Source organism: Alexandromys fortis, unplaced genomic scaffold, assembly GCF_014885135.2.
Source record: "Alexandromys fortis isolate MF-2015 unplaced genomic scaffold, M_Fortis_MF-2015_v1.1 scaffold_190, whole genome shotgun sequence".
Lineage (NCBI taxonomy): Eukaryota > Metazoa > Chordata > Mammalia > Rodentia > Cricetidae > Alexandromys > Alexandromys fortis.
The window spans coordinates 1,254,731-1,276,267 of record NW_026068059.1 but is presented as its reverse complement, the minus strand read 5'-3'; the positions used below and the strand labels follow the sequence as shown (position 1 = coordinate 1,276,267).

General features: G+C 47.0%; 1 protein-coding gene across 1 annotated transcript in view; it reads left to right on the top strand.

Annotated features, from left to right (window-relative positions):
• Grik4 (glutamate ionotropic receptor kainate type subunit 4) overlaps window positions 1-21,537 on the top strand; it is a 425,572-nt gene that overhangs the window by 379,909 nt on the left and 24,126 nt on the right. Inside the window, exons 14-16 of the mRNA XM_050120125.1 lie at window positions 2,479-2,592; window positions 17,546-17,655; window positions 20,324-20,497. Coding sequence (XP_049976082.1) covers window positions 2,479-2,592; window positions 17,546-17,655; window positions 20,324-20,497 — 398 coding nt within the window. The remainder of the gene's footprint in view (window positions 1-2,478; window positions 2,593-17,545; window positions 17,656-20,323; window positions 20,498-21,537) is intronic.

Sequence of the window (21,537 nt, the reverse complement as noted above, 5' to 3'; positions counted from 1 at the left end):
CTCTCTCTCTCTCTCTCTCTCTCTCTCTCTACAGGAAGATAGCTGTTTGGGTGCAGTGAGCTCCTGGAATCCGTATGTCTCCACCCCAGCAATGTTATGGTCATAAGAATGCCTGGCTCCCTATGTGGGTCCTATGGATTTAAACCGATGTCCTCATGCTTGCACAGAACAGCAAACACTCTTAACGACTGAGCCACTTGTCCAGCTCCAGTCAATCTTCCTGTGTGTGCGCATGTGCATGTGTGCACATGCATACACGTGTGTGTGTGTGTGTGTGTGTGTGTGTGTGTGTGTGTAGAAGTCAACTTTAAGTATTATTGCTTGTGAACTATTCACCTTGATATTCTGGGGCAGGGTCTCTAATTAGTCTAGGACAGTGATCTGTAAGTTTTCCCCTTTAATAAATAACCCTTTTATTAATCATAATTCCAAACTGGTGTGAGATTATTTTGTGACAAGTTTGGAACTTACCAGTTAGGCTAAGCCGTCCAGGTAGTGAGCCCCAGACACATGCCAGGGCATGGCTGCAGGTGCACTGGGATCACAAGCATGCACCCCAGCTCCAGCTTTTTAAGCATGGGTACAGGGTACATTCAGATCCCCACAATGCACAGCAGCACTTTGTCAGCTGAGCTGTCTCCCCAGTGCCCTGTCTTCACCCTTACTTCAGTTCCTTCACTCTGGTTGTTTGAACTCTTGCCCCTCCCCTGCCTGGCTCTCAGGCAGGTCTGTGCTCCTGTTCTACAGTACACATGCCCTCAGGCATAGCCTTGCACCTGAAGGCCTTTGAGGCTGCCTTCCTGGCTTTGCATTCAGCTCACAAGCTGAATCCAAGCCCGTGCCACTGTCACTGAGGGGCTCAAAGGCCCCAAGAAAAAGCCTTTAAAGAGTCCCCCAAATGAAGATGCTGACAATCTTCTAATCGAACCCCACTCTGTCAGCCGAGGGCTGATTCACTGGGTAGCAGTCAACACTCTCACAGAAACATGGAATGAGCCACTCACTTCTCCCCTTCTTCATTAAAATCCCCTCTCATCTGCACTCCAGTTTCTCTGAAGGCTGGCTCTACTTGATTAGGGTCTAAGCTTGCTAACCTGGGCTGGGGCATGAATTGAGAATGGAAGGCTGGCACGAAACTGTTGAAGGTGAAACTTGATGATGGATTTACCCTTCCCAAGCACGAGTCCCATCAGCATCTGTGTGAGGTACGACCCTCATTTCTGCAACCAAGCCCCCCACCCCAGCCAACAACCTGCAGGAGCAGAGGTTCATTTCGGCTCACTGTTCGGAGGAAGCAATCCATCATGGAGAGGAAAGCATGGTAGAAGGCGCCTCTGCCCATGGCTGCACGATTGTTGCAGCGTGACTTTCCCTCGCATCTCTGTGATTCAGAAGGCTCGAGAGAGACTGTCCCCAGGCTGCCAAACTCTAACCTCAAACCTCCACCATTCTGGCCTTGTCTTTGATCTAGTCCCCAAAGGTTCCAAAATGTTCTTCAACCTCCCTAAACCACCAGAGACTATATGTTCAAACACGGAAGCCCGTGTTCTCACATCCAAACCATAACAGCATCCTACTTTCTTGCAATAGTATGGCAGTCTTTGAGTGTGTTTGCACACACATGCATACTCTGTGTGCCCACACCCACTCAGGATGAATGGACTTGTGGACACTCACTTTTCTTCCTGCTTCTGAGGAAACATATTGCCTGGGTGTTGATCATAGCTCTTAACTATTCACTCTTAAATATTAAAATATAGATTATTATCACTTGCTATAAATACAGAATTTAATGTAAGACCACAAAGAATCTGACCCTTGGGTCTAGAAAGAGACTCAGGAGTTCACATTTTAATTGGTCCATTGAACGCTGCAGGTACTACAGGTAGATATAAGTGACCCCACATGCTATATTTTGAGCGTTATGTTAGAGAATTGCTGTGAAGGACCGAACACTCTCTTCCCTGTATGTCCTTGCTTTGTGGATGAGGCTGTGGAATTCTAGGCGAGCGCCGTGGCTGAGCTTGATCAGTTCTTTAGTTAGGCAGAGTGTGGGCTAGAACTGAGTCCTGTCTCTGGGCTTTTCCCCCAGCCCCAGGTACTGGACTGTAGACAATAGGAAAGGGCTTCTTTTCAACAGGATGGATTTCAATTAGATCCAAGGAAGAATTTCTGACAGAGAGGAACACTGAGAAAGCTTGCCCAGAAGGTCTCTTCTCCTGGAATGTTTAGAAATTGTTTCTGAGCGGCCTGATGGTGGTCCCTCTTGTTTGTAAATTACCTGTGTAGTTTGAGGGGTCTAACAGTAATTAGACTTGAATCACAGCTTCAATCTGGGTCCTTCTGAGATTGATGGTTTAGGTCTGGACTGAGCCAAGAAGCCTGACCGGAATAACATCTCCTCAGCAGGCACAGCCTGTGGCCGCTGGTCCCCTGTGTCCTACCTCCTCTGATGGTCTGTCTTCTGTGTCCTTTCAGAAAGCTGATCTGGCTGTGGCAGGCCTCACCATCACAGCTGAACGTGAGAAAGTGATTGATTTCTCGAAGCCATTCATGACGCTGGGAATTAGTATTCTTTACAGAGTTCATATGGTAAGAGACTTATTTTATAAGCATTTATGCCATTAAAGTTATTTGCATGCAAACACCGAGTTATATGGTAATAATGAATGACTCACAGAAATATTTGGATTTCGAGACTTAAATGCAAATGCACTGGGCTATTTTTTTCCCCATCAGCTGCAGGATCTTACAAACAAGAGAAATGGGAAATTCGCATTTGGGAGCTTGCCAGCAAAGATGGCTTCTGTCTCTAAATAGGGATGTCCGAGAGGGCCACTTGAGACACAGGGTGTCAGAGACTGGCCTCAGTCATGCTCTCCCAGGACGCAGGGACCAAACCTTAGGTGCTCAGGGCTCCTCTGCCTCCAGGGTTCACTTTGTTCCCTCTGGGCAGCATGAGAGTGTGGGACTGCAGGCTGTGTGTGTCCTCTCTTGCTTTTCGGTGCTGTTTCTCGGTTCTTGTTTTTCAGAGATCTATTCCTGCCAATACTACTGGCCACCTACGTTCCTTGTTTGTTTGCTTTTATTTTTTAAAGGATATTTTTTTCTGGCTATGATAGCATCAAAACGAATACATAGGAACACAGCAGTAGTCAGCCAGAGATGGACATGCCATCTGAGTGTCTTGCCTGGTGGAAAGAGCAGGAGTCACTCTGGTTGTGTGTCATCAATCAAACAGATCATCACTCTGGGGCCAGCCAATAATGGAAACTTTCCTTACTTCCATTATTAGGCCGGAAGATTCTTCCTCTCCTCCTTCATCGAAACTGCCTCCAGGTGTACAGCTGTCATAGGCTTCCCCTGTATTCTAGTCCCTTTCGGTGGCCATAATTTAACTGTCACACATGCTCCAGGATGTAACCTGACATCACAAGGCACGATGACAATGGCTCTCATTTATTGAGTACCTCTGTGTCCCAGACACTACCAGATGACTGTGAGGTGGCTTCTAGTTCGGGAATGAATTAGGTCCCTATAAAATACACGCTGAAGTCCTAAGCCCCAGGATCTGAACATGCAGGCTTTGGAAACAGAGTCCTTTCCAATGCTATGAAGAGCTAAGATAAAGTCTAGCAGGAGAGACAACCAGAGGCCGCCCACACACTCTCCAAGTTTGGCTCTCTGCAGAGGAGACCCCTTGTGTTTTTGCAACTCCAGACTGACTTACAGAGACACTGTCTTTGAAAGAAAAAACAACAGTTTGCCAGTGGGCATATCCTCCCTATATGCAAATCTGAATGCCCCTGGGAATCAAGGAGGGCCTGCATTTGGAGCTGTGGCCAGGTTCCTACAGGACAGAAATCACTGTGTTGCGGAGCCCATCCAGAAGGCTTGACTTATCAGAGTTGTACAGTTTTCTGCTAGGCTACATGGTTGGGAAAGATGGCTAGAGCATCTAGAAGAGATTAGAATCAAAATGTTAAGCTCTACTGACAGACACGGGGCAGCGAGGAGTTTGTTCCAGTTGGTGACTCTGTGCCTTGTGGAATAAGGAGGCTGAGACCCTCTGACCCCATGTCCTTCCTTGTCCTGTTGTGATGAAAATTTTTATTTATTGAGAGTCTTTACATTCCAGATACTTGTGGTTTAGCTGTGTGGTGTGGTCTAGTTTTCTATTGAATTAGGTCCTCTTCAAAGTACATGTTGAAGTCCTAATTCCGGAGACCCATGAACATGACCTCATTGGGAAATAGAGTTCTTGCCAGTGTTACAAAGAGGTAAGGGAAAGTCATGCTGGATTCAGATAGGTCCTTGTCCAATGACTAGCCAGCATCCTTGACAAAAGAGGAGGGTTTGACTGGATGAAGTGGTGCATGTTTTAATTCCATTAGCGGGAGAGGCAGAGACCTCTGTGAGTTCAAGCCTGGTCCTCTCTACATAGCAAACTCCAGGCCAGTCAAACTTACGTAGTGAGGTCTTGTCTCAAAAAACAATTTATTTAAAGGGAGCAGGCGATTTGGACACAGATGCACAGGGGAGAAAACCATGTGGAATCAAGCACAGAAACTGCAGGCATCTCCATGCCAACAGGCATCAGTCATCTCCAGCAACCACACAAGTTAGGAGAAACACAAACCCTCTCCTGGCGGGTCTCTGAGAAAGCAGACTCTGCTGTCGCATCAATGGAGCTTCCATCCTCAAAATAACTGGGAGACGACACAATATGCTGGCTGTGGACTCTGTCTCGGCCACCCTAGAAAACTAACACGGTTGTGCTGTGCTAATTTTAGGAGTGAGGTCATGAGTATGATCAGTTTTAAAAGTAGGTCAAGGGCACATGCTGATAGCTCACACATGCTAATCACGTGTTAAAAAGCCAAAGAGCAAGGTCTGATTCCAGCCTTTGTATAACCAGCCTGTGTGGGCTTTGGTGACTTGTCCTGTAGACTGCACCCTCTCTTTCTCATTGGGTCCTCTGAATTGGTCTCTAAGGGAAAACAGGTGGGTGCTAACATCTCATCATACAGAGCAGGAGACCAAACTCATACATGATGCTATCTCAGGGAAAGGCATTTCAGATTGAGGTGCTTGACTTCCAGCAAGTCCCATGTCTTCAGCTTCCTCTCTCCTTTTTCTCTAGAGCCCCGAAAGGGCTTCCCAAAGGAACGGAGACATACAGCTCTTCTCCCTACTTCCTGCTCTGGCAAGCCATAGAAACATAGTCAGGCTGTGGCCCTGATTTCCCTATCAATGCTAAGGGAACTAGAACCCTGGTGGTGACCTGCTGACCTATAGGCAGCCCTACGACTAAGCACCCAACCCCAGGTGTTTGCACCCTCTGGTACTCACAGCTGAGCTGCCCAGCGTGGGGAACTGCATTATTGAGCAGTAACTCTGTCCAGCTCTGCACCCTAGTCATCAGCCCTGTGGGCTTCCTAAATGAGACTGTCAACCAAATATTTAGTATACCTACCTCAGAAACCTATGGCCGTGTTTGTCCCATGAATCACCTCCTGGGACATTCAGTTTCGTGTGCCAACTTGCAAGGCTACAGCTTCTCCATATGTGTGGTTCACCATCAGTCCAGGTGTTTCTGGAAAGGTATTTTGGAGCCGTGGTGACTGTAATTAATTGACTAGAGTTCTCTGGCACTCCGACCTTTGCCTTTGAATCCATGCAGCCTCGCCCTGTGTGCCTGTGTCCAAATTCTCCATTTTATAAGGACGCTCATCACTGGGACAGGTCTCATGTGAATCCAGTACAATTTTACCTTATCTCTCCATAGCATTGACAAGGACTCTATTTTTCAAATAAGGTTGCCCAATCATACATACAAGTCATGGGACTTAGGACTTCAACATTTTGAGAGGAACTAATTAAGAAAGCCTCATTACATTCTTGCTACAAGAGCAAGGGGGCGCTTTCTAAAGAAGGAATTCTGCTCCAGACCAGAGCAGAGATCTGCCTAAGATTCTAGCCTGTTGATCTTTTGGATTTACAAACTTCTACAGTTACATAGTTAAATACAAGAGTCTCTCATTTTCTTTCTGTGTGTATATATATATATATATATATATATATATATATATATGAATATATATATGATATTCATATATATAATAGGCAGTTGAATGACTAGGTAAATTGATAGAGCAATCCATAGATAGATAAATAATAGTAGATAGATGATAGATAATAGGTAGATAAATAGATACATTCACATATATATGCATATGTGTGTGTGTGTGTGTGTGTGTGTGTGTGTATGTAGGTAGATAGATAGATAGGAAGGAGCGGAGGGAGAGTTCTATATCTGGACCAGCAGGCAGCAGAAAGAGAGTGAGACACTGGACCTGGCTTGAGCATTTGAAACCCCAAAGCCCACCCCTAGTGACACATTTCCCCCAACAAGACCACACCTACTCCAACAAAGTCACACCTACTCCAACAAGACCACACCCACTCCAAACAAGGCCACAACTCCTAACCCCTGTCAAGTAGTGCCACTCCCTAATGGCCAAGCATTCAAATATATGAGCCCATGGGGGCCATTCCTATTCAAACGACGACACGACATAGATATACAGAAAATTGATAGATGATAGGTAGGTAGACAGTCAGACAGACAGATAGATGGTTGATAGGTGATATTATATGGTACAATATGGTTATAGAATTTTATAAATATGGATATACCTGTATCTTCCATCATTACTGTTTCCCTGGAGAAGCCTGACTGACCAATACAGTCTCCCCTGCTAGGCCAGAATCTCTCCTCTCTCCAGCCCCACGGGGAGGGACCAGTGTGCCACCCAGCTGCTCAGAACTAATTTATATTGGGGCTGAACTCAGTGAAAAATGAGTTCTGGCATGAACAACTTACACTGAGCAGACCTGACAGTTTATGCATTTATTCAACAAATATTTACCAAGCGCATTCTGTGTGTGAGGCGCTATGCTTAGAAAGTACCAGAAACTAGATGGGTGAGAGAACATTCCTGAATTGGCTGAAGCAGAGGAGACCTGGTAAGCGTGTGTGTGCAGTGAGCACATCTGTATGAGGGCTGTGCAGGCAAAGTCTGCTCCCAGAACCCCATATAAACCTGCACAGGGAAGCCTTGTCTTCACAATGAAAGTACCAATGGAGCGAGATTAAAGATAAATAATTGGTGTTTACTGATTTGTGAATTTTCTCTGATTGATGGTTATCTTTGAACAAAAATATGACTAGTCAGTTCTCATTTATAATCTATGAAGACCTAAAATCTCTTCTTTCTCATGTTTATAAGGTCACCTGACTAATGAGTAATTGTTACCAAAAGGTGAGCATCTGGCAGCAATCAAATCTGCGTGTGTGAAAGTAGATGTAATTAACTCAGCACAAAGGCCTAATCAAGAATTGTTTTTATTCATTTGTGTATTTTTAATACAAAAGCATTAAATTTGTATGTATCCATGGGCTATCATGTAATGCCTCATTACATGTATCCATTGTATAGTGTAATCCCAGTTAAGCACAATTGCAGAAGCCTCCAGAGAGTGGGCAAAATGGCTCAGTGAGTACCGTGCTTGGAGTGTAAGCCTTAGGGCCTGAGTTCGGATCCCCCCAAACCCATGTAAAAACCAGTTGCAGTGGTGTCATCTCTGGGGCCTTGAATAAGAATGCTCCCCATAGGCTTGTATATTTGAATGCTTAGTCACCAGGGAGTGGGACTGTTTGAGAAAGATTAGGTGGTGTGTTGGAAGAGGTGTATCACTGGGCTTCGAGGTATAAGTGTCTCTTCACAACAATAGAACAGTGGCTGGACGGCATCATAATCCCAGTGCCATGGAGGTGGAAACAGGTAGACTATGAGCGCATTAGCTAGCTGGTCTAGTTGAAACAACGAGCTCCAGGGCTAATGAGAGACTCTAGCCCCAAAGCAAAGTGCAGTGTGATTAAAGCAGGCACCCAACAGCAACATCTGGCCTCCATGTATACACACACACACACACTACACATTATACATAACATTACACATACACATTGCACACACATATTCACACACAATACACACACATTACACCACATGCTACACATGCACACTGCACACACATTACAATACACAAACACACACATTACACATACATATTCACACACATTATACCACATGCTACACACACATTGCACACACATTATACATATACACACAGCCTACAGAATAAGAAGTTGTAGATAGCATGTTTCTGAAGCTTAAAGATGATCAGAAACTATTTGTGAATTTCCAACACTTTTCCAATTGTTTTGAATATAGGTTATTAAATATCAATTATGAGATATTTTCCTTATTCCTGATAACACGGCATAATCTGTTTCTGTTTAGCTTGTCAAGACCAGAATAAGAGGGTACCCTGCTAATTGACAACCAAACCAAGGAGTCTGGCTTTGGAAAATTTTCTGTTGGCACACTGAACTTTTTGAAATTCTTCATTCCTAGCACCCAAGTCACCATTGGCTCCTGAAGTCTGTGGGGCCTCTCCATCACCTTGACGAAAACCTCTGTCTATGTCCCCTCCCCACATCTTTGCATTATTCCCTAGATAATGCCACTATCGCCCTGGACCCCCCTTATCTCCAGCCCATATATTTCACACATGGCTATCCTCCTTCACCTGGATGGATAATAGGCGATCCAAACAGCATCTTGTCCAGGACAAAAAAGGGCTGCCTTTCACTAGAGTGGATTTCAGTTGGGTTTCAGGAAGAATATCTTGGCAGAGAAGAACATCGAGGAAGCCTGCCCAGAGGGTCTGATCCTCTGGGATATTTGGAGACTGTATTGGAATAGTCTGATTCAGCAAACTGGTTCCTCTTCCTCTGTCCCATCTCAGATAATAGCGCCTCCATTCAGTGACTTGAGATGACCCTCTCTGCTTGCCCCTAAACAGTTCTCAAACTCCAGTAACCTCCATCTCTTCTGCTTCTCTCTAACCTCAGCTGCTGTCACTACCATGGCTTAGCTTCTTCTCAGTGGGTGGGAAAGTGTCTCTTATTCTCTTACTGCCCCTAGCCAAGGACTGCAATCAGCATCGGCATTCCCTAAGAAGTGATGCTGAAAATCGTGCACTCAAGCCTGGTTGCCTGCAGCTCATGCTGAAACTGACAGTTAATAGCTGCACGTGCGCGCGCGCGCACACACACACACACACACACACCTCGGTGTCTTTCTCTGTAGAAATGAGTTGTTGCGTAGATTAAATGAGAACACATGTGCCGCACTCTTAGCGCCCTGCCTGCCACATGTGTACGGAAGTGGTCACTATTTTGTGTAGCAAATGCAGGGGAATGCCCCTCACTGCATTCCAGCCCTCATTCTTTAGCCAGAGAGTTGCTTGCTTGATTGTTTTACTAATTTAATCATATCCACTTCCTAGCATGGTTGACTGTTACAATAGTCTCCTCACCTCCTCATCTAGGTTCACACTTATCCTCGCCTCAACCACCAAACCAAACAATCACTGCTCTTCTAGATCCAGCAAGAATGTCAGACGGTCTCCCCTACCCACCTTCTCTCCTTCTCTCAGCTGCCACCATCTATTATATACTTTCATGTTGCCTTCAGATATTCTTTCCCGTCTCTTCTTAATCAGACCCCAGTATGGAGCACGTTAAAGGAAAGCTTCTGTGTTTGCCAGACTAGAATCTTAGGATATGACTTTTGATTTCTAAAATGTGATTGTTCTAAACACATAGTATTACTTGATAGTCATGAAAAGAAAAACAGGAGGGAAAGAGGGAAGAATGAAGGCCGTATCCAGTGACCTTGTGGTCAGTGAGCACCGTCTTCTCAGGACAACACTGAGCCCTGGAAACCCCAATGTGTGCTAGTGAGGTTCAGTATGCCAGACAAAAGAATGCATAACCTACTAGACTTATTTTTATTTCTGTTTTTTTTTCTAAATCCCAGTTGGCCTTAAGAATAGAAACCAAGTAAAGGCAGATATATTTCGTGCAGCCCAGATACATCAACCACCCAGGCAGAGCTGTACCTGCCATCTGAATTTATTGTTCTCTCCCAGTGTCCACACACCCTACGCACAACACAGCATCTGTATTAGCTACTTTTCCTCCTGCTGCGACCGAGTCCCTGGCAAAGCAACCAAGGATGGAAAGACAGGCTTCCTCTGGATTATGGTTTGGGAGTCCAGTCCATAACAGCAGGGAGGGCCTGCCGGCAGAAATGCAAAGCCACTCGTCACATTGCAGCACAGGCAGGAAGCAGAGAGATGGACTGGTCGCCTTCCTTTTGTTTTGGCTTTCATGAAGTCTAAGACTCCAGCCCATGAGCTAGTGCTGCCCCCTCAGCTAAACTTCTCTAGAAAGGTCTTTACCGGCATCTGCAGAGGTGTGTTTCCTAGGGGGATTCTAAATCCAGCCCAGTTGCTGATGGAGCGTCACAGTCACTGTCACCATCACCACATCCACCTAAGAAAGTGTCAGGACCCTTGCCCAGGACCGGATGTGATGCTAAGCCACGAACGCATGGCTGGGCTGTTAGAATCTGAAGTGGCCCTGATGCTGCGAAGGTGGTAGTCAAGCCATAGGATCTGGATGGTGTTAAAGGCTTGTGAGTCCCCTGGCAAATTAGCTCATTTCTTTTTAATGAGAAGTTCAATGTTTAGTCTAGCAGTCTATCTCCAAGGGGATTGTGTTTTCAAGAGTTTTAAGGTATTCCTGTGCACTGTGAGTTCCCAACTATGTGTGACTAGAGGAGAGAAAAGCCTGGGGAAGAAAACCATACTTGACAGAGTATATCTTGTGGCTCTCTCTCTGTTTCCTCCTGCTGCACCGATTTGCCTCATGATGCTTTTGCTTAGACTAATATTAAAGTAAGTGTGTATTCCTTGAGCACTCCCTATCTGGTGTAGCTAGGTATTATTGGAATGTGCCAGAACCCAACCTGGGATTCAACATTTGGCCCATTTAACCCCCAAATGGGTAAATCTCATTTAAGTAATTTCATGTTGGCTTCTTCGGGGAGCTTGGATTGATGTCGAAGATGTAGCATGTTGACACACAGCTCTTGGTTTATGAGACACTCTGCACAGGCTCTGGTGGAGCGCAGCAGTGCCCGGGAATAGGTGGGGTGATGCTTACTGCATGGAGCAGGAGGTGGAAACCTGGAAGTCTGGATGTGAGTGCTGCAGCAGGCACTGACGCCAGGTTTCCCGTCTCCAGGTTCCAGATACTTCCAATTACTTGTCTCACACTATAGTATGGATATTCCTTCCACTGCCAAGGAAATGCATTAATTAGGGGATTGTTTAAAGTCTTTTCCTATCTGTGAAATCCACAGCGACACAGGTCTCCAGCCAGCCCTACTGCCTGAGATGCCCTAGAACATGTGACCATTCCCTCTCTCCTGCTGGGTCCTGCCTTACATGAACAAATAGGAAAGTTCCATGGACTTTTTTTTTTTCCTTCTTTTGCTCTCAGCTAGAGTATTTTCTTCCAAGAAAACTAATATGTGTGTGTGTGTGTGTGTGTGTGTAATCAGATGGTGTTTTGAATGGGAATGCTTGTATGTTTAAATGCATGGGTCCTCAGATAGTAGAACTGTTTGGGAAGGATTAGTGACTGTGGTCTTGTTGGAGATGTGTCATTAGAGGTGAAGCCCACAACAGGTATTCTCTCTCTCTCTCTCTCTCTCTCTCTCTCTCTCTCTCTCTCTCTCTGCCTCTGCCGCTTATGCATCAGGATATAAAGCTCCTAGCTGCTGTTCCAGCCCCATGGCTTACCAAATGCCACCATGTTCCTCACCAACATGAACTTTGAAGCTGTATTCAAGTCTCCAGCTAAATGCTTTTTTGGTTGTGGTGTCCCTTCACAGCAATAGAACAGTAACTAAGACAGACAGTGATTCAAAAGCGAGAGAGAAATGAATGCCAACAACAGGCTAATGCCTGGTATTTGCTGGGTGTGTTATCTATTTTTTAGGATGGTCCATTTCATCTCAGAAAGGCTGTCCAGGAACATGGAAGAGAGTGCTAAGCCAGTTAGTGAGTCACTTGTAGCTTAATATTCTGTTCTCCAGAGGTCAAAAAATAAATCATGTCCAAGTCTTTATAGCTAAGTAACTTGAGAGCATGGCCCATCAATAGAAACACGGAGCCCTGGAGAGATAGCCTTCTAGGCACTGGGTAGATATCGAGTGCCGCTCCCTCCAGCAGTCCAGGTGGCATATCAGCACTGTTTACTAATGGCCGCACTCATCCTTCATGTGGATCATGGTGCTTTGCTTTTATGGGAGAAAAAAAAAAAACACCTAGAGATGGTGAGTGGCTTGCCTAGGACTGACTACTCAGTGAGTCAAGGTTAGTGCTAGGATGGGAACCTGGGTGTCCCCAAGGCAGTGAAGTCTCCAAACAACAACACAAGAATAGATATGCTAGCGTGTGGGATGCATCAACAACCAACGTTCAAGGTGTTTTGTGTGGAATGGAGGTGCTGTTTGCTTGCTGACTTTTTCCTCCTGGGCTCAAAGGTAGAGTACACACTAAACTAAATTAGCAAGACACATACTACAGATCAACCATGTGAGCTTTTGCAATCCCGTGACTTCCTCTGCCTCTCCCAGGCTGAGTAATTTTTTTCCCCTTCTCAACCCCAGAGGATGTTTTACTGATCACTGACCATTCCTGGCAGTTGGCTGTCTAACAAGAAACGGCTCTGTAAGCTGGCATTTAGTTCTGTAGACACTCAAAAGTACAGAGTCGTGACAACCCTTTGTCGGTGACATGTTGGAAGGATGGGACACAGGGAAGGAGGAGAGTTGTTGTCACTGGTGTGATGTGTATGGAAATGGTGGCGGGGCACACTGCCCTTCCACAGATCCAAGAGCAGCTGCCACATGTCGGCTTCGTTCTTCAGGACACTCCTTTGGGAAAGCTGAGGTGGAACAGAGTTCTCAGGATTTCCCAGGCATAATGCCACATGGCTGGAATCCCAGCGCTCAAGAGGCAGAGACCAGAGGGTCTTAAGTTTGAAGTCAGCCTAAGCAACACAGTGAGTTCAAGTGCAGCTTAGGCTGCTTGTCTCAGTTAGCAACTACAGCAACAAACAGAACCCCTGGTTCCTAAGATGCCTCCTTTAAGGATGAAGCCTGAGGGCTGCCCTAGCTGCTTCCCTGGAGAGCCCTTCTGATTCATGTGTTATAACCCTCAGTAACTTGAAGAATTAAGAAAAGTAGCTGAGGTTCTTTTCTCTCAAACATCTTCATCATGGACCAGAAAGTAGTATTTCTGCTCTACTACAGGAAGGGGACGGTATCAGTGTAAAAGGAAGTCCCCTCCTCTGTCACACACTATCCTTCCTTTCATTCCTGTCTGCCATTAGATAGGGAGAAGTGTATGTGGACACACACACACACACACACACACACACACACACACACACACTCCTTACCATATCTTCAGCCCTCAAGACAACCCCAAAAAGACAAATTTATTGTTACCTCCAAGTTCTAAGGAGTAAGCAGAAACCCAGAGGTTAAGCAGCTTGCCCAGCATTGTTGAGCATGTCACTGGCTAGGACACCAGTGTGAACCCTGGCACTCTGGCTCGAGAGTCGGCACTTTCATTTACCTCCCATCCTGCATTACCAGGCTCTGGTGTCCCCTGCATTTGGCTCCAGACTTTGGGAAGGAGATTGGTTTCTTTCTATAGTATCATTCCCCAACACATAGAACTCTTAGTAAATGAACAGATGTTGAAAAATAGATGGCTCAGTGGTTAAGAGCACTTCCTGCTCTTCCAAAAATTCTGAGTTCAATTCCCAGCAACCACATGGTGGTTTGCAACCATCATCTGTAATGAGATCTTGTGTCCTCTTGAGGAAGCAAGCTGGTCAGTCGTCCTCAGAAACTAACCATGAAACCCAATATGGACAAGTTCAACAGAACTGCCATATACAGGCTACCCATGCATGCTTCAACATTGCCAGGGCATACATTTCAAAATTCAGAAAATTGACCTATTTCACATGGGAAGATCCCTTGCCGTGATGCAATTCAAACAACCTCCACAAACCAGGACCGTGGGATAGTTGGTGACCAATCTTTTAGGGCGTTCTCATCACCAAAGAGCAACAAGCATACAAACTTAGTTTAAAGCATGGGCCAAAAGCCAAGACATCTACTTCTCATCTTCAGTTCCATCAGTAGGACTCGGCCTGTCCTTGACCTCTGAGACATAGATCTATGTCTATGTCTATATAGAGAGAGATAGATACATAAAGCACCACTTACCTACATTCAGAATGGATGCATTCACCAAAAGAAACCAGCCTCACTTGCAGTCAGCCGTTATATTGATTGTATAAATCAATACAAATGCCTATAAAACAATAGTCACAATAATTGATGATGGTAATAGATAAATAACATTTATGAGTATTTTAAATGGGTAGTAGGAGCGAGTAAATCGGGATTCTCTTGGCATTGGGTAGAAAGACTGGGATTAATTAGGGAGTTTATTGGAGCAAGTTGCAAAAATTAAAGAGTCGAGCAAGACTTGGTACAGCTGCCTGAGAATGGAGTGCTACGGCATGCCCATGGCACAGCTCGATGGGTGAGTACCAGGGAAATTGAAGCCATCACCAGTGATTTGAGTGAGGCTCTTAGCTTCCCTGTGTCTCAGCTCTTCCATCTGTCAGCGTTGAAAATGGGGTACTGAAATCAAGAGAACACAGCGAGGTAGTGAGTGTTTCCGGAAGAAGAGTTGTCGCCATCACGCGACCTTTGGGTTTAGAAGAAGCCTATGGCGTGTGACCACAATTTGTTCCAAGTCCCAGTAGCTTGGGAAGGAAGCAATCTCACACATGCGCACAGAGGAAGCAGTTGGCATTTGGAATCTTGCAGGGAACTTCCTTCTTTTGCTGCCATTTCAGCAGTGTGGCTCCGTCTAAACCCAGACCCAGATCTCAAATGACGGCCCAGGCCTTGCTATTCTGGTTGGTGTCAATCACTTGGTGGAATCAGATATTGCCTTGCCAGTGTGACTGAGAGCTTTCTGGTGAGGCCATGTTTACGTCTTGTTTCTTGTTTGTGTGATATCCTACACCTTATAACCCAAGTCTCTGGCAGTGTTTCTCATGGCCCTGCATCGTTTCTTATCACCCCTAACCAAATATGGCAGCTCTAAATAGTGCTGCTGCCTTCCTCGGGATGGCTCCTTGTGATAGAATCAGGTATAGATTTCTAACGAGGAGCATCTGACGGGGTGTCAGAAAGCAGCAATAAAAGATCCCCCCCCCCCCGCCTCACCTGGCTGTTTCTCTGTTGAAAGACACAGAGCAACACCATCCTGACATGTCCCATAGATTCACACACGTTTATCCAGAGGCGGTCTGGAATCAAGAGGGACCCGAGGGTGGACCGAGCTAGTGATTGCTGCAGTAGAAGCATAGGCAGGCTGGTCCCCTTTGAGTCCTTCATCATCCGTGTGACGTCTTCACGCTCCGTGTCTTTCTGTGTCTGCCACTGGCTGCTCGGGCGGGGAATGAGACAGTCAGTGGAATGAGCAAGCAGGGACCCAGACTCCGCTGCCCCGGAATCCTTGTTTCTTGTGAGAGGATTTATGTCATGATGGGACCAAACACTCTCACATGCTCTGCTCTTTATCCTGTCTTCCTCCTGTTGCTCCCTTCCCTCAGTCACTGGCTCATTTCCCCAATCAGCCTGATCAAGTGTGTATATCAGCATTTGTGTGCCGGTTGGTGGTGAGCCATTGCCGTCCCCTTGGTATCCCCTCTGAGATGTAGTTCCCCAGGGGAAAGGGAAATTCTTCCCTGGGGAATTGAGGCTGTCCCTCCTGGTTCTCTGGAAGGGAATGGGAAGTCACCCAGAAAAGCTGGCATCATCAGGGAATAGGGCTAGGCAGGCTCCATGGAATCACTCACAACCGCCTCTCTCTCTGCCACACAGAAGGCTGTGGGGATAGACACTGTTACTGGGAGCTGCTCAGGTCCCATGACTAGTGCCCACTGAGACTGGCTGAGTCAGGATTGGCATAGGTGGTTTTCATTTGTTTCCCTGGGACCCCCCCAAGTAAATATGACACATCTGGATGCTGGATGCAGCTAGTCGCTGGCATTCTGACTGATACGCCCTTAAGTGTGAAGCCAACACTTTTCATCGAACGGCTGAAGGTAATGCTGACTTCTAGTTCCATCTACAGACTTCCTTGATTGCCAAGATCATAAAATCACAGCATCTCTATCGTGAATGGCCTTTAGACAGTGGCTTTGTAGTCAATAGAAGAAGCAAAGCTGACCTGGGAACGGGGTTGGAGAGAGCGCACTTCATCTGCAGCCGCCGCCACTGCTCGGCTCCCCAGCTGTCAGATCATCTAGAGCAGCGGTTCTCGGCCTTCCTAACGCTGCGACCCTTTAATACAGTTCCCTTGTGGCAGTGACCCCAGTGTAAAATTATTTTTCATTGCTACTTCATATCTGTAATTTTGCTGCTGTCGTGAATTATAATGTAAATATCTGTGTTTTCTGGTGGTCTCAGGTGACCCTGTGAAAGAGGGTCAGTACACAGAAGGGTCATGACCTATAGGTTGAGAACCACTGATCGAGGTCGTTCATTTACTTTAGAAAGCTAGGAAGGTAGATGTGTACGTGAAATCTGTTCTCCCTTTGATGCTGACAGCTAGTGGAGAAAGAGAGCCTATAGGGCCATGAAGCGAGCCTGTGGCTTTGTGTGGTTCATGGGCCTTTGCAGAGTGGGTTTGATTTGGTCCAGCTCCAACTGAGGGGCTGGAAGAGTCAGGGATTTGCCCAGGGCACAGAGCTGAAAATGCAGCAGACACCGTGACACTGTCTTTCACGTTCTGTTCTGCTTTCCTGTGAGACGTGGTGGGAACTTGGCATCCAGTTCCCTTCCTGGCTCCAATCTCTGGAGTAGTATGCGTGGTATAAGGGGACGAAGGGAAGGCGACTTTGAGTCAGAGGACGTGTTTCCAAGTCTTCCATTATCACCGTTTGACTTCGGGTGCATCTCCTGGGCTTTGAGTTCTTCACTCGTTAAATGAACCCGCAGGACTGTGTCAAAATTTGCACTCGAGTTCCCACTGCCTGTGAGAACACTGTGCAGAACAGAAAGCCAAGGGAGCCTGCTGCAATAACAGTCTCGGGAGAAAAGATACAGACGTTAAAGTGATGTGCTGAGGCCAGGCCCTGGTGCAGCAACAGCTCCTCAGGCCATCCATACCACCCCAAGAATACAAGGCAGTGGGGCACAGCTATTAAGGGCTGGCAGGTTTGTTCAGTACGAAGTCCCCCTCATCCCAGGAAGAGACACGCCCACATCGCTCTTTAGTTTCATCTGTGAGATCCGGTGGATAGTCCCTGCTCCACCTTTAGCCCTGGTGTCCTTTAGAATCACCCGGAGTTGGAAGAAACAAAAGAGTGTTGGGCCAGACCAGTGCTCATGTCCTGCCCTGGCCAGTGCCATTTTGACTGACTGTGTATAGTGAATCTTGCTTCCGTTTCCATTTCCAGGGACGCAGACCGGGCTATTTCTCCTTTCTGGACCCCTTCTCTCCAGGAGTCTGGCTCTTCATGCTTCTGGCTTACTTGGCTGTCAGCTGTGTCCTCTTCCTGGTGGCTCGGTACTCTTTCCTTCCCTTCCCTGTCCTCACACCGCCACCTCGTGTCCACTCTGGGAACTGCATGGGGCGGGGGTGGGAGGAGGAGAGGATGATTTAGAAGACTTTGGTGCCAAACAGAGCCCAGAGAGGGACTGGGGTCCTGAAATGCTCTCTGCCCAGCTGTCAACCTCACACTACCCATCCATCTGTCCATGTGTTCGTCCCCTACCATGCACAGTGCAGACAGGTTTGCTCATCTGGATTTGCGTCTGTGTTCTGGCCTCCTGCATCCTCCTCGCCAACCCCCCAATTTGGGTAGGAGCCTTAGGGAAAGAGAGGAGAGCGAGGGGGTGACAGGAAGATGACTCTAATTAAGCGCAGTGCATTTGGCTACCCTGGCATCTATTCTTGCCAGGATCTGCCATAAAGTGCTGAAAGACAAGAAATGGAGTGGGCAAATCCAGACAGAGGGAGCGAGGAAAGGGGGGGACCAGAGGCCGCAGTGACACAGGCCAGGGAGAATGTTGCCTCTGCAGAGGTTGGCTCTGCTTCTGAAAACACAGCTGTCTGGTTGAACAAGAACCACATAGGGTAGCAGGCATCCAGAGGGAGCATTTGTATGCAGTATTGGGTTGGGAGAGATGGTCAGGATCGGGGCTAGGGAGAATTCGCTTTCCCCTGTCCCCAGAAGCCAGGCACTGTTTCTAGCCATATGGAAGAACTCCAGGGTATCCCTAGGCTGTAAATTCCCAAAAATATACATAGAGGGGGCTGTTTTCCCCTGAACTAAGGTAGCTTGGGCTTCAGGACAGTCCGCCTTTCACCCACTAAAGTCCCTACCACCTGCTCAACCCTCCGTTCACCATAGACCCTTGTGCAGGGATGGAGAACAGCTCAGACTAGAAACCTGACGGAGACCTTGTTGCGAGCAACTTCTCTTTGTCTCCTTTGGCCCGCACTCTGTTTCTGTGAGGCGGACTCCCCGAGGTTGTGTTCCTTTATGCACTGGGGGACCCGTGCTCTTTCCGCTTAGGAGAGGTAACGGAAGTGTGCTGAGGTTCATGGGTCCCCAGTGTGCCTCTTCTCATCGTGATCAAAGACAAAACCAAGAAACTCACCTAGGACCCACAAGATCCATCCCAACAGTAGCGAATGGCCTTCGCAAGCACCTAGTAGTCTTCAAAGACACCGAGTTGGCTCCTTGTCTGCCACCCACCCCGCTTGGCCCCATAGGCATTGCCACTGTCAAGTATCTGTTGTCAGCGACAGCTGGCGAGGTGCGGGAGCTCGCATTCTGTCTGACACTTCCGCTCTCCACTTTGCAGTGCTGTCTGCTGCGGTGTTAGGAAGCTGCTGCGAGATCCGGGCTCCGCTGCTCTGAGCTTCTCTTTGGCCCCCTGTGGCTGAGCCTATGTGTGTGTGTGTGTATGGACAGTTGGTCCTCATAGAGTCTGCACAACTTCCAAGTCGCCTCGAAGCCTCTGAAAAGGGTCCTAGGGCTTTGTTGATGTATAAACACACAAGCCTGAGTCACCTAAAGCTGTACCCTCCTCTATGGTCGCCACACCCATCCACTGTCCCAAATCTGGCATTAGCAAAAACAATAACACAAGCAAATGTGTTAGTCTATCATGGTAAGAGGCTGAGGCAGAAAGACTGCCATGCATTTGAGGCTAACCTGAGCTAGATAAATGAGTTCTAGGCCAGCCTCGGCTAGAGTGAGAACCTATCTCAAAGAATGAAAATAGAAAAGGTATTACAGGGCTAATCATAAGACTTCATATTTGTGTACTGTACAAACCTGGGCTATTGTGCTCTAAGACAGTGGTTTGCAAATGGATTCCTGGGAGCTGTCAGACACACGGGAGCATTGAGAGCTCTGAAGCCCCAAGGCCTGTTCATTCAGACCGGTTGGACTTTTTTTCTCTCATATGCTGTCTTCTGGGTGAGATTTTGGAACAGAAAAAGAATGAAACTCCAAGCCAGCTCATGATCAAAGCTACCTCGCAGCAAAAGGAGCTAATATTTGAATCTTTTGGTCCTTGTACCTCTGCATCTCTAAGCCTGGGAGCTAGAAGCAGGGATGAGATGCAAGAGTCCATGGCTGTCACTATGGATCCTGAGCTGGTGCCATCCACATCACTAAGGACCTTACAGGGTCTAAGCCCTCATACAATTCACAGGCTTATTGGACAGGTCCCTTTTTAACAAGCCTTCCTGGCATTTCTGATGTAGCCTAGGGTCTGAGAACTATAGAACTAGGGTAAGGAATTTTTAAATCATGGCCCTATGGGACCCTGGAATCTTTCCCTGGTCTCCTCAGGGATTCATCAGGGAAGAGCGAGAACCCTTCCAGGGTGCCCAACCCTGATGCTCCCAGCTTGCCATCTGTCAAAGGCACCACTTTTAGTCATTTTGAATACTGGAGTTGAGCGTCTGAGGTTACTTAGGGGAGAAAAGTATTTATTTGAATGATTAAGTAAAAAGAGTTGGAGAAGCACCATCCTTGTCCAGTCCCACTCCCCCAACCCTAGCCCCATGGGAGAAAGAAATGCAGGAATCCAGGAAAAAAGCAAAGGGAAGTCGCTGACCCCATCACACTGGTACAGCCAGGATTATGAGCTGGGCCCCTTTCTATCACTCCGCGTCTACCCTCCTCACCTCTGGAATGTGGTCTTCTCTCCTGCAGGTTAACTCCCTACGAGTGGTACAGTCCGCATCCTTGCGCGCAGGGCCGGTGTAACCTTCTGGTCAACCAGTACTCCTTAGGCAACAGCCTCTGGTTTCCAGTTGGAGGCTTCATGCAGCAAGGCTCTACCATCGCCCCTCGCGCCTTGTCCACCCGCTGCGTCAGTGGCGTCTGGTAAGGCATGGTGGCTGACCCAGGGCTAGGGGATGGGACCAAATAGAGACTGGAGATGGGTTCCAAACAGACCAACCCTTTCTGATGGCAAGGAGAGCAACCAGGAAAATCTGCCTTGCCAGACAGACCCTAGCAAGGAGCCATGTGGTGTGTGCAATGTGGTGTGGGAGGTGGGGAAGGAGGACATGAAGACCCAGTATGGTCTCTCCTAGCACCTAGCCCGGCCTCTGGGGTCTCTCGGGTCTGCGTATAGAGAGGATCCAAGACTAAAATGGAAACAGCTTTGACGGTACACAGGAAAAAACAAAACAAAACAAAAAAACAAAAACAAAACAAAAAAAAAAAAAACGGGCCTCTTGACCTGAAAAATGACTGAGATTGAGTAGCTGGGCCAAGAGGAAGCATATGCAGATTTATGCAAATAGGACCCTGCAGTAAAGTTCCTGAAGGAGAAGGCCCCTTCTTGATTCTCTGCTCCCAGCTTTCTCTGTCTCTTTTCTCCTGTTAGTGGCTCTGCACTGGTGGCCTGTCTGTCTCAAGAGATACGGGAATGGGCAAACTTTTAGACTCTCAGAAGGGCAAACGATTCAACATGAGGAGAGCTCTTTGAAAACTTGCAGCATCTGTGTCTAAACCAGTCCGTTTGTATTAGATTCTTGTGGGGAATGAAGAGAGCTTGCAGCCTAAAGAGACAAGTTGGGCAAGACACAAGTATTGGGTCCTCTCTTAGCAAGCGCTAATATATTTGACCTCTGAAGCTTCTGGAATCGCCTGCTTTTGCTTTCTCCTTGGCCTCTTTAAGGAAAAGGAGATGCGGTATTTCTATCGCTGATTACCAATGCCTAGGTCACACAGTTGGTCTAGACACAGGTACCAGACTTGCTTCTTGAGCTGTGACAGTGACACCCCTTTCTATCTAGAGTTTTCATTGTCCCTAATTAATACGAAATATGGCTGATTTAAACCACTTGGGCAAGATGCTTGCCTGTTCCCAGGCATTGCATAGAAGTCACTGAGTAGATCTACTTGCAGAATTGGAC